We start from the raw sequence: 13,339 nt of genomic DNA, 5'->3' as shown, positions 1-13,339 counted from the left end.
ACTTTGAGACACTTTAGAGGTGATAAAGCAATGAAGCTAGATGGCTGTTGCAAGTGAATAATGCTTCATGGACGCTCTGTCATTGCCTTATCAAGAAGAAACTTGTTGCCCAAAGAGTTCTGCTCATAGGGCAGTAAAGAAATATGAATACTAAATAAATGAAATAGCTAGTCTGAGGGGGGAAAGGATCAGGGAGAAACCAATGATGCAGTTTTTAATTAGAAAATACATGTATTGCTGAATTTTAAAAAGTGATATCATTCTTACTGGAGCCTTTCCTGTCACGTAACTAGTTTTATCTGCCTGTCTTTATCCTATAGAAACAAATAGCAGATGTAACTAGGAACTCCTGTTAACACTTAGGAGTCCAGTGTTACACTTTCCCACCGAGCAAAGCAGAATGACGGAATCAGCCTCAACAGCTTCCATTGTGATGTCACAATGAGATCACAGGTCACTTTGCTTTGGCTCTGGAAACCCTACCACCAGGCAGCAGCTACCGTTTGGAGAGAAAATTGCATCAATAAGTGCTTCTCAGAAGGCATTTCCGGGACAAGCTCTGTCTCTCTTACTTTAGATGAGTTACATTCAGTGATAGGATCAAGCTAACCATCTAATTTGTTGTGTTTGCAATGCAGGCTTCTGTCGAGGAGTCTTCTGCTAAAGATGACCAGCAGTTATCAGAAGCAGAAAAAATGGGTATATATATATATTTTACCAGGTTTGCTGCTGTGTAAATAATTGTTGAGTATTTAATGTTTGTTTCTATCTCATCTCAAATCTGCAACCTTACTCTGTAAGTAAGTTGCATCTTCTGGAGATACTTTGCTTTCGAATCCTGAAATGTATGGCTTCCATTTTAAAAAGAAAAGAAAACATATTATCAATGTGTGGGTTAATTTGTATGAGGTGGTGTGTAAATAGATCTTGCTATGGGATGTGACCGTTTTTATTGTCGTAATTTTCTTAATTGCTTAACGAATATAATGAAGCTGGTATATATTAATCAATTATTTCTTATTTCAGAAAGATGTTTTTGCATTCACATTTTAAAATAGGTTTTGTTTGTTCATTCAGTGACTTTGGAAAGACAACTGAAAGAGAAAGAAGAAAAAGGAAATAAAATCAAAGCCGTTGCCGTGAAATTAAGGAAAGAACTGGAATGCAGCAGGAAAGAGGTAACTGGAATCAAGTTCCATATGTTTTGTACCAATTCCTTGTGAGATGTTTGGTAATGTGTTTCTGGGGCCACACAGGTCTTTTTAGGCCTGCTTTTAACTTGTTCCCAGTAGCATGGTTCCAAAGTGTTCTCATCTGTGATTGCTAATGGGCTGGTGGCACTTTGGTAGCCTCCATTCTCATCTATCCACAGCCTTTAGTTTCAGTTTTGACCAAATGTCTGGCTGCATATGAGCTGGAGAAGATGGAAGTTATAATGATCAGCAGGCCTTGAACCAGGGCAGGTAGATTCAGCGTTTGACTTGAGAGGTTTTGGTCTTTGCCAAATGGCTGTTTCATACATCTCATGTTTCTCCTGCATGGCAGTACTTGCATGGGGTGAAAGGGACACAATTCTACATGTGGAGTTGCCATGTCTTTTACAGTGAATACACATGTTTGGAAGCCGGTACAACCCACACATTTGGAATTTCTTGTCTGTTCAGTTCTTCCTTGAAAACCAAGCTGCAAGGAAGGTTGGATTTGCGGTTCATCATTCTCTTTATGGCACGAACGACTAACCCACGACCTATGAGCTGCATCTTATCTGCCAAGCCACAGGAAGTGGCCTGATTTAAGCCCCCCACAGCTTTATCTCCTGATCTGAGGGGGTTTTATTTCCTGAGATCTGTTCAGGAGGTAAACTACTCTGTCTGATCTCTAAAGAGCAGTGAGTATACATTAAAGAGTGAAAGGCAGCATTTTATTTTTCCGCACTCCAAACTGGAGTGGGTGAATACATTGTCTTTTGCCCACACAGATCCTTCTGTGCAGAGTTAAAAAAGCAGCGTTTCCAGCCACCCCAACATGGGTCAGGAATACGGGAAGTGCCAATTCTGTATACGTGTGTGTGAAATAGTGTATCTGTGACTAAGGAGACAAATCTGTGACTAAGGAGACAAACTCTGATGTCTCTGTATGTGGTAAATGTCCCTATGTGGTGAGTGTATGTTTGTGTATTCATGCAGCAGCCATGCTCACTGCTGCCATATTGCCCTCAAGGGAGTGGCTGACTGAGGGTCAATACAGCCCTCATGCTGAATGGGGTTGGTCAACCCTTCTCTGTGGCAAAGAGCTTCAAAGCTACAGTACATGGAATTTGGTAGCTTGCTAATGAGGGCTGGGATTTGGTGAGCTCAGGGAGTGGGTCACTCTTGGGTCCTGGCTTCACTGTGAAAATCTGCTCCAGAGGAAACAAGGTAGGAGGTAGCGTGGAAAGTTTCAGAGGAGGCTAGAGTTAGTGAAATGCCCCCCCCCCCTTTTCATTCACAGAAGGTTGTCTTCGGGTCCAATCACTGGTAGAAGTAACGGGTTAATATCTTTCTTTGCGCTTAGGCACAGTCACTTAGAGAAGAGGTGAAGTTATTGCAGTCAGAGAGACAGCAGCTATCAACTTCAATGGGAGACATCATTCAGACAGCAGAGAGCTATAAGGTAAAGGGCAAGTACTTTATCTTCATCACTTCTTGCTGTGCTTGAAGCGCTTAGTCAGGGCTTCTCTGAGCTTGTGCCCACATTGTTTCCAAGCACCTGCGTTTCAGCTGCTGGGGAGTTATAAGCAAGGGCTGTGTTTGCAGCGGACAGCACTGTGCGCCAAAACCCTCTGCTTACAGCTTTGTTAGTGTAGATTTTTCTAAGGTGTTTCGCTTTTAGATCATTTTTTTTACATTTTTGTTTTAATCCCCTTAATTAATTGCACGGAACTCACAGAAAGATCCTGCAGAACCTGTTGTTGCTGTTTATAAGCAGGACAGTTGATTTGTATCCCCAACTCCATTCTGTCTAACAGAATGGAAAAAGCAGAGACAAGGACTCAGTTATAGATCTGCCTACCCATTGCATGGTAACCCTAGTTTCTGTTTGTGAATTGAACTCAGCTGTTAGTCCCCACGTGCTTTTGCGCTTTGTTTTACCAGCAACATTTTGCTCTTTTTAAAAAAGGTTTTAGAATAGAAGTATGCATCTATCTCTGTCTCTTGGATGTTAATGTATCGAATTGAATTCCTTCTCAAATTTTGTTCAAATGATCTTGTTTGACTCACAAGGGCTGTGTGATTTTGCTCAATAGGACCAAGTCCCAAAATTTCATACACCATTCTCAAAATTAATGGAGTTTTTACTTTGGTTCCCCCATTTGGCATATGTAAGACACTGTAATGACAGTTACAGGTAGGTAGCCGTGTTGGTCTGAGTCGAAACAAAATAAAAAAATTCCTTCAGTAGCACCTTAAAAGACTTAGTTGGTCTTTAAGGTGCTACTGTAATGACAGTGTATTACAGAATAGATTCTCTTTATTTGAGAGAGTGGAGTCATTAAAATACTGCCTGGTTCAGACAGTATATTCACTTGCAGGATATTAAGTATTACTGTTATTTTCCTCTAAAATCTTTTTATCTTCTGAAAAAACCACTAACAGTGATAAGAATCAGCCCTCTCTACCCCTTGCTTCCCACAAAGATCTGTCATCATCTTTATACATTTTAGCCAATCTAATTGTACACTGGCATCTAATATTTTAATAGTTTTCTAGTAAGTTGGCTAACGTGGTCTATCTTTTAATCTTTGACCAGGCGTTTTTTTAAAAAAACAAAAAACTTAAGTAGCAATTATTTCATTTTGCCTGTTTTTAAAGCAGTACAATTCCATGCTAAAACACAACTTCCCAGATATTTTCAGCAGAGATGCTGAAGATAGGCTGCTTGTTGAGCCAGCCCAAGTTCATGACATGGAGATAAACATAATGTGGACTTTTAATGCCTTCATCTAGCATGCTATTTTCCTTTGCGGTATATAACAGTATAGTTGCAGTAGGATGCACCAGTGCAGATCTTTCAGAGGGGTATCCAGAAAGTAAAATCTAGGTTTTATTTCCATGTTAAGAAGTAGCTCTGTTTCCTGGTGCTACCCTGACAAAGAATATGGCTGCTTATGCCTACAGAACGTTGTAGGCTCATAAATGAAGGCTTAATAGAATGTTTATGTGCTCCAAGAATCTTTTAACAGAGTTTGACAAGCAAGCGGAGCAGCTGGACATTGAAAAAGAGCGAGCGCGTAAATTGGAACACCAAATAGATGACCTTACGAGACAACTGGAAAACTCTACTCAGCAGGTGCTGGTGGTTATATAAAATCTATACAAATGGAATTTGTTCTTATTGGGGGGGGGGAGAAAAAGTGGGAATTGATGGGAGGAGATTAGGGAGTGAGAAGTCTTAAGACTAGAAAATGAATTTTGCTTTTGCAGGGCTTGAGCCCCTGTTTGTGATCTTGGGCACTTCACTTGTTTTCTAGTTGAGTACTGTTTATTTCCAACAGTGGCTGGCCACATGACTCTGAGAAACCTACTGCAGGTCTTGAGGGTAACAGCATCACCACTCTTCCCCCTGCCCACACCATTTTTAGTTCCCAGCAGTGCTGCCTGGAATGAAGGCTTTATTTCACTATCATAGCTGATTGCTACCAATCCAAAAGACTGGAATTTTTTTTAATACAAAGGTAGAAAAAGTCTATAACAAAATCTGGCTCTTTATTTTCACAGAGGAACATCAAGGTTTAATATTGAGTTTCATTTAAAAAAATGGTTTAGATAGTATTTAGTGCCTCTGAAGGTGGCACAGATTTATTTTTTAAAGTGGAAACAATAAGTTTTGTTAGAGACAGGTGATTCTCCGTCCCCACCCCAATGTATTCTTAAATAATGCAGTTCTTTAAGTACTGTATATTGTGCAGATAAAAAATGAGCCAGCTTATATTAGATATCTTTGTCCTTCAGGAGGAACTATGAGAAAGTTGCTCTGATCATTAATATCTGTTCCAGTTGACTGAAATGTTACATTGCACAGGATTGTCTGCCGTAGTTTTCTTGTGCTGTATCATTGCCACTAGGGACTATTTGCAGAAAGGAACCAGTTAAATCATACATTTGCTTAGAATCAGTCGTATTTAAGCTCTCCTGAGATTGATGTATTCAGGACTCAAGCCATTAAAGTAACAAAAGTGGGTTAAAAGCAATTAATATTTTTCAAGTATGTTTATGTTAGGGCTTGTTTGTTTGTTTTGTAAGAATTCCAGAGCAGTTCAACGTAGAAAATACCAGAATGGTGTATGCCGCCATACTGTAAAGCATATACAAAATAAAATACAGAAAAACAGTATCATGTATTTAGTGGCACACAAAGTATGGCTGTTCACACTACAGGGAAAGCATGTGTGAATTGAAGGCTTTTAAGCAAGTTATTTTAAGCCTCACACTAAGGGGGGAAAGTCTGGCTTTTGAAAATGGTATGTGGTTGAAATCTCCAGTGTTTTAAGTGGTGTAGCTGAATATTTCCCATCCTGACTCTGCTAACGTTGCTACCATCATTTTTAGCAAGACCAGTGGCGTTCTGCTAACGAAGACCTCTTGACTCGAATTCAGACTTTGCAAACTAACACTAAGCTGCTAGAAACACAGCTACTGGAAACTCAGAGGGCCAAAGCAAAAGTTGATAAAGAACTCGAAGCTGAAAAGCTTCTAAAAGAACAAACGATAAAGGTGAGTGGCATGTGTTAGGAGAGCAGAAAATAGGACAGAATAAGATAGCTATTTCTGAATGAGTAGCCCTTACACTATTTTTTTTTTGCAGGACCACACTAATGCTGTAAAAGAAGTTGAAGAACTTCAAACACAACTTCAGAAAGAAAAGAAGCATCTTCAGAAAATTCTAGAAGAGCTGGAGTTGGCAAAGAAGGTAGACTGGTAGTTTATATCTACCTCTCTCTTTTTTAGCTTTGCATATTTGCCATCTTTTCACTCAAGAGGTAGAATCTGGAAAAGAGCATGCAAAATAGGACTCTACTGGGTTTTCCCCTCCCCAAAGTCTCTTCTAAAGGCCAAGGGACCTTCTGACGCAGCATGGGGGCTCCAAGCCGATTCACGAGTATGTTGGTGATTCATATATAGCAGTGATATCCAACCAGTCAATCGCGATTGACAGGTAGATCGCTGCACAATCTTGGTCGATCGCGGACAAGTAATGTCCCCTCCTCCGTCTCCCAGCGCTAGTTTCCTGTATTGGTGGCACAGCATTTGTGAATGTTTTGAAATGCGGAAAGCTAAAGCAAAGTTATCTGTAGCACTTCGTGAAATTGTAAGTGTTTAATTTTCAACCGAGGCCACACACCCCTCAAAAATCTGAACAACTCTGATCACCCCCCCCCACCCCCCAAAAGTTCAACAACTTTGGCTAACCCCCCCCCCCCCCAAAGCTCAACTGTGGGTAGATCACTGCCATTTATTTTATACTGGGAGTAGATCTCAGTCTCTTTGGAATTGGATGTGCCTGATATATAGAATCTTGGTTTTTTTAAATTTCAGTATTCCATGGCATGTTAAACGGGGCTAAATAATAAATGTTTGGTCTACGGGACCAGCCAAAGCAGCGGTAAAAGTTAAAACTTGCAGGTGCCGTGTGTTTGTAAACCTACAGGATGCACATAAGAGTACAGTGATGGACATGGAAATGGCTGATTATGAGCGTTGTGTAAAAGAACTTAATCAAAAGATTACTGACAAAAGCAGCAGAATTGAAGACCTTGAGCAAGAGATTAAAATTCAGAAGCAGAAGCAAGAGACTCTGCAGGAGGAAATCAGTGAGTAGCGCACTCAACTCCTTCTTGTGTCTAAATAAGTTTTTGTGGATGTTTCAGTACAGTAAGAGGGTTTTTTTTTTATAGGTATGCCTCAAAATAGCAGAGAATCTACATCCTCCAAACAGAGGTCAATGGCCTCTTATCTAGTAGATAGGAATAACTTTGCAAGAAAATTATTTTGTTAGGGTTAACAAAGTGTCATAGTATTTACAAATCAGTGGCAGTATATGCCACTTCACAAATGTTTAAAGTTAAGTAGGTTGGAAAAGCTAACAAACCTCAGAAATAATTTTTCACGTCGATGATAAATCTTTATAGCTGTTCATTTACTATATTTTTTCTAAAATGATGTCTAGATTTTTAGTTGGGTTTAAAACGTTTCTTATCTGAAAACAGTATTTTAAAGTGAAAATTGCAACATTCTGGTATAGTTTTAATTCTAGTGGAAAGTTTAAATCAAGGAGCAAGAAGGAAACTTCATTTCTTCTTTCCAAGCCTTTATAGAAAATCTGGAAGAATTTCATTGAAAGTTCTGCTGCTTGCTTTCTTTTTTTTGGGGGGGGGGTTGTCAGCATTGGTTGTGCAGGTTCTTTGTTGTGCATTTGTTTTCCTTTGATGGTGAGAGTTGTTGGGGTTGGCCTAGGATATAGTTTTCTTTTGTGGTTGGCTGTGGTGGTCTGTTTTATGTGAGTAGGGTGGGCGGGTCAGGTTAGCCATATTGATTTGTATGCTGTTGGTGGATTTCTGTCGTTGTCGTGTTGCGCTGTGTATGTGATAAAGGGGAACCATACTGGGGTGAAGCCGTCTTCTTCTATTTGACCCCGTGTCAATTTCAACTTATTGGTTAATTTTTCTAATAGGGCTATTTCCCATACCGTCTGGTACCATTGGTCCATGTTTACTCCTGCCAGGTCTTTCCAGTGTCTGGTTATGGTGTTTCTGGTAGCTGAGAGTAAGTGGGTTATGAGTTCTTTGTGATGTAGGTGGGCATTATTGTCCTGGAAGATGTTTAGCAAGGCCAGTTCTGGGGCCAGTTCTAATGTTTGTTGGGTTATTTTACCTACTTCTCTTACGGTTGTTCTCCAGAATTGTTGGGCTTTGGGGCATTCCCACCACATGTGGAAATATGTGCCTGTTGATGTGCATCCTCTCCAGCATTTTGATGAGGTTCCTGGGCGTATTAGTGCTAGTTTTCGTGGTGTTAGGTACCACCTGTAGATGGTTTTCAGAGTGAGTTCTTTCCTTTTTGCTGATATGGATTTAAATGGGGGTTTAGACCACATTCTGGTCCATTGAGTGGGGTTGATTTCATAGCCTATATCTTCTTCCCATTGTTTTTTTATTGCGTCTGAGTTTGTGGAATTTTGGTGCAGTATTTTATATATTGCAGATACCATCCCTTTGCCGTGACCCTTTGTCGTTAGAAGGAGGTTTTCAAAAGGTGTCAGGGGTCTTGTTGCTGCTGATTTTATTACTGGCTTGTTTAAGAGGGCATGTAATTGGTGTTGTGCTAACCAGGGTATTTGGGTGTCTTCTAGTTTATCCTGTATTTCTCGTGTTGTCAGAGGCTGCTGCTTGCTTTCTGAATAAATTACCTTCAACGCTTACTTTGCTCACTAGAATCATTCCAGAATTCTGTACAAGAGTATGAGGGGAAAAACACAAAGATCAAACAGCTGCTGGTGAAAACGAAAAAGGAACTGGCCGACTCAAAGCAAGCAGTAAGTCCCTATGCTTTCTAATTTGTTCTCTCTTCTGACAAAGTAATAATGATGCAGCTTCATTTTGCTCTTCTGCACCATAGTGCTAAATTATTCAAGATGCTCTTGTTTTGCAGGGAAATGAACTTCTGAGACTTCAAGCATCTTTAAAAGGGGAGTTGGAAGCAAGTCAGCAGCAAGTTGAAGTTTATAAGGCAAGACCTTTCCCCTCCCCCCCCCAAAAAAAGTAGTGAGATGCACAATGTTGCACCTCCCCCAGAGTGGTAGCTAAAGCTGTATGTTAAAAACCGTAACTGCAGTCAATTGCTATCATACATGTTATCTCCTTGAAATACTACATTTTTCAAGATGGCATTCTGCTGTTACGTATTTACAAATAAGTTGCATTAAAATCAATAAAACCTTACTAAGGATGCACTCTTAGACTCAGTTTCCAGAATAAGGACCACCGAGTTTGGTGGTGTTACTTTGGAGTAGTTGTGTACATACTGCTATTACAGTGGTGCCTCGCAAGACAAAAGTAATTCGTTCCGCGAGTCGCTTCGTCTAGCGAGATTTTCATCTTGCGAAGTGTGGCCATAGAAAACTTCGTCTTGCGAAGGGCCGAAAACCGCAAAACGCTTTCATCTTGCGAGTTTTTCGTTGCGCTAGGCATTCGTCTTGCGAGGTACCACTGTACATGCTCTTTTGATCTGGATGTCATTGTAGATGTTTTCTGTACCCAGTCCCACCCCAATGCCTAGGATAGATTTCAAGTCTGAGAATAAAAAAACTGGGCACAATCCAATCAAGACTGAACCTTTTTAAGTCCTGTTGATTTCAGTGAAGAGAGTTATGCGTGTGCGGACAACTATTGAAATCAGTGTGGGGCCCCAAAGTGCTTGACGGGATTGTTCCAAATATATTCCTTTTAATAAAATTAAAAGCAGCTTGTAAATTGGATTGCCAATGCCACGCTGCATCCATTCTCCACTCACGCCATGCCACTAGGTTTAGTGGTCAATGTTGTATCCATTTCATGTTTTCCCTACATGAGTGCAGCGAGAAATATACAATGTCACATACGACTAAAGTCTTTGACCAAAATGGCGTATCTCATTTTTTCTCCACGTGAATACGTTTTTGGGAAGCTGCAGGAATTCCAGGCTATAAATTCCATGACAAAATAGACATACACAGTTTTTACATCCAATGTTCTGTGTAAGGATGTTTTTATAAGAAGTAGCTCTTGGTTAATTGCAACTACTTGAATTCCTCGCTTCATGCCACTTGTTAAACATTTGACTATTTACATAGCTTCAAATTTAGCAACAAAACAGTATCCTCTTTTGCAACAACTAGACCTAAGCCACTAAGTGGAACACTTTTGCTATGGAAAAGAGTGAAAAAGCAAAGTAAAGGTATTCTTGTGCCACCAAAATTGTTCCAGAGGGTTGCTGGAAGCTTCGATTTTTGTCAATTTGATATTGCTTATTACCGTTATTCCTTATTACCAGAATGGAAACTTGTAGCAATAACTTTTCTTTTAATGAGAAAACACCAGTGTCAACAGCTAAATTCAAATCTTTTGGATCTGTGAATGTCCTTTTACAGATTCAGTTGGCTGATATAACCTCAGAAAAGCACAGGATACAGGAACACCTGCGGACTTCACTGGAGCAACACCAGAGGGTTCAGAGTACTTATCAGCAGAAATTAGCAGCTCTTCAAGAGGAATGTAGTACAGCAAAGGTATTTTCTTCTTGTGGGGGAGGGATTCCAATTCCTAAGGAATGGCTCCTCTATGAAAACATTCAGTAAGCATCTTAGCAGTTGCTTAGAGGTTGAGAGGTGCTGTCTGACATTCAGTTCTTTTGAAAAATGAATTATTCAAATGCCTAGCTTTGTTTTATTAAAGTCAATCTTAGTTCAGAAGGCCAAATGCTCACCATGGCATGCAACAGTTCTTTTAGGAGAATTACTTAATTCGTCATCTTTCCCTATGAGCAAAACTGTTTGGTATCTTACTTTTCTTTCTGTTTTGCCATATATCCATGACTGGTAGACTTTCCCAGCGTTGCTATGTCATAGATACAAATGCAGCATAAAAAAAGAAAAGTCTGACTGATTGCAAGGAGGCTACAGTTAGAGATGCTAAGCACCACAGTATGTATATAGATATTATTTTAGGCTTTGCGATATACAGGTTAAATTAATCTGATTGTATAGAAGGCAATTCAGCTGCATTTAGAATACCCAAGCTGGCGAAAGTTGGGATTTGTACTTGGTAACAGATGGAGTGGAGTGGAAAAAGCTGTATTTCCCATAAGGATATTTTGGGGAGCAGGAAGAGGAATCAAGTTACAAAGAGTTTTCACTCAGTTGCAAAGAACATGTGTACTGCTTGCACACACACACACCCCTTTGTGTTTATTGCACAAAGATAAATGATTGATGTTTTTGCTTTCTGGGCAATGTTTTTTGCATGCTCTTCAGCAGACTTCCAAATTGAACGTAGAATTATCTATCTTTTTGGTTGCTTTTACAAAGCAGAATGACTCAGAATCCGTGTCAGTTATAACTAGGTGTGTGATTGATGTGTGTGTAGGAGGGGACTGGGTTGTGATGGCAGGATGTGTCATGGAACAGAAGCGTGGCTTCTGAGGTTTCTGCCCCTGGCTTGCATTGTAATTGTTATTGGTTGTCGTTGGTTACACTTAGATTACAAAATAGCATTGCACTTGGTTGTAACGGATTGACACAGTTTTGAAATAGTTATTCCTACCTGGCTGGAAAAGAGTTAATCCACCTCCAGCCTGACTGACATAACATTCTGATGGGGGCGGGACTGTTCCCAGTTCAAAAGGAGAGAGGAGCGGTTTGGTCAGTTAGGGAGAGGGAGAGGGAGGTGATGAGATGTGAAGAATAAAGTTGAGAGGCCAGGATAGTGGGGGTTTAGATGAGGTTTAGGAAAGCTTGATGTTAAATGTTTGACAGAGTTATTGTACAACTGAAACAAAGCGGATAAACACATGAAACGTTAAAGAAACACCTATGTTTTTAAGATAATAAAATTCATCTCTTTTGTGCCAAGAAGAATCGTCATTATTGTTCCAGCTGGGTATCAGAACTCACAGAAGTGGTGGCTCAATAGAGGACAAAACTTACCTCAGGAATAGAGGCGACAGTTTGTGTCTTAGAGTTACACTGAGGAGGCTTAGGAGGATAACCTGGGGTGCCACAAAGTTGCCAGAGTGGAAAGGGCAAACTTTTGCAGTGGGGAATCAAACTGAGTGAGACCCTTTACTGTAGGCAAGAGGTTATTCCGTCAAACAGCCTAGAGTTTCTCGAGATACCAGGCCACGTAAGCTGGAAGACTCTCTTTACTAAGAAACCCACAAGTAAAAAGGGGTTTATTTTAAGGCGGCAGGAGAAGAGGGAGGGTGGTTTCACCCCTGGATTCCTGTGTCACATTTTTAGTAATAGAGAGGGAGGACATTCGTCACATTGGTCATGCATTAAATTTGTATATTGAAGCTACAAATGATGTGCCTTTGAAACAAAAGTGGTGGTTTGTTTTTTTTACTGTCATGGTTTAAGAACAGATTATCCTGTGAAGCTCGAGAGAGGGGTGTAATATTTCTCTAATTAAAGAAGAAGAAGTGTGTGCATCATAAGTAACTCTTTAGGTTTTGTTCCTTATGCAAATTGAAATAACCTTCAGCCCCCATATGTCATTGCAGGCAGAATACTCTGCTGTAACCTCCGAATTTGAAAGCTACAAAGTCCGCGTTCATAATGTTTTAAAACAGAAGAATAAGTCTTCTCACTCTGAAGCGGATGTGACCAAGCAAGAAAGGTAAGTGTTGCGTGGCTGGAAGGCTTTGGTGGATGCTGGTTTAAATCAAAATTCCATTCTCAGGGCGTTTGTTAATATTAGGGCTCAAAGTTTCTCAGTTCACAGATTGCCTCAGTGTATTTGCAAAGTAGATCTAGAATCTTACTTAGTACCAAGTGGAAATAGAGACAAAAAAAGGTTCATAGTACACTTAATATTTATCTGATTCAGACGTAACTCTAAAATATACCTCTATTTAACTTCCCTCTCCTCTGATGCAGTCATTGTGATCCTGCTTTAATTCTCCAGTCCATTTAGCATCCAGCAGCCATACAATGTGGCAAACTTCCATGCTCTTGTTTGTGGAGTTCCGCTTGTTCCAAAGTACAAAAGTTTGATTTGATTTGGATGTGTATGATGAAATTCAGATCCCTTCATCACTTCTTTCAGCCTGACATTCTTCAATTCTGTTATGGATTTGGAACCATGTAGATACAGTCATAGAAGACTAGCAAAGCACAGAAGAATTCAATTTTTTGTGATTTAGGAAGGTAAACTTGAAGGTTCAGGAAAAGGTACACGCTTGCAGTGTTTAGTAGTGTGTTTTTCTTTTCTTTAGAGAACACATGGAAAATATAATAGACCAACTGAAGATCAAATTGCAAGACACTCAGCATAACTTACAAATGAATATAACTGAGCTTCAGTCACTGCAGTCTGAACATGACACTCTGCTGGAAAGGCACAATAAAATTCTTCAAGAGACTGTGGCAAAGGAAGCAGAGCTCCGAGAAAAGTACGTTTCTACACCTTCTTTCATCTTTGAATTTTGTGCCCAAGTAGATCTTTGGAGCTAAAAGCCTCCATGCCTTAGGTGTTCCTATGGTGGGAAGATGTTTCAATAAATTCTTCCTGTCCCCCCCCCCCCAAGTTTGAGACATCATTAACAGT

At 40.0% G+C, this 13,339-nt stretch overlaps 1 protein-coding gene across 1 annotated transcript in view; it reads left to right on the top strand.

The window, feature by feature from the left end:
* The window catches only part of GCC2 (GRIP and coiled-coil domain containing 2), a 32,839-nt gene that overhangs the window by 11,273 nt on the left and 8,227 nt on the right, over positions 1–13,339 (top strand). Inside the window, exons 7-18 of the mRNA XM_035114839.3 lie at positions 639–699; positions 1,078–1,178; positions 2,554–2,652; positions 4,210–4,329; positions 5,589–5,753; positions 5,845–5,949; positions 6,688–6,850; positions 8,471–8,571; positions 8,688–8,765; positions 10,165–10,302; positions 12,294–12,409; positions 13,008–13,184. Of these exons, the coding sequence (XP_034970730.3) occupies positions 639–699; positions 1,078–1,178; positions 2,554–2,652; positions 4,210–4,329; positions 5,589–5,753; positions 5,845–5,949; positions 6,688–6,850; positions 8,471–8,571; positions 8,688–8,765; positions 10,165–10,302; positions 12,294–12,409; positions 13,008–13,184 (1,424 nt within the window). The remainder of the gene's footprint in view (positions 1–638; positions 700–1,077; positions 1,179–2,553; positions 2,653–4,209; positions 4,330–5,588; positions 5,754–5,844; positions 5,950–6,687; positions 6,851–8,470; positions 8,572–8,687; positions 8,766–10,164; positions 10,303–12,293; positions 12,410–13,007; positions 13,185–13,339) is intronic.

Source organism: Zootoca vivipara, chromosome 4 (assembly GCF_965207765.1).
Source record: "Zootoca vivipara chromosome 4, rZooViv2.hap1.1, whole genome shotgun sequence".
Lineage (NCBI taxonomy): Eukaryota > Metazoa > Chordata > Lepidosauria > Squamata > Lacertidae > Zootoca > Zootoca vivipara.
This window is presented reverse-complemented; position numbering and strand designations above follow the sequence as displayed.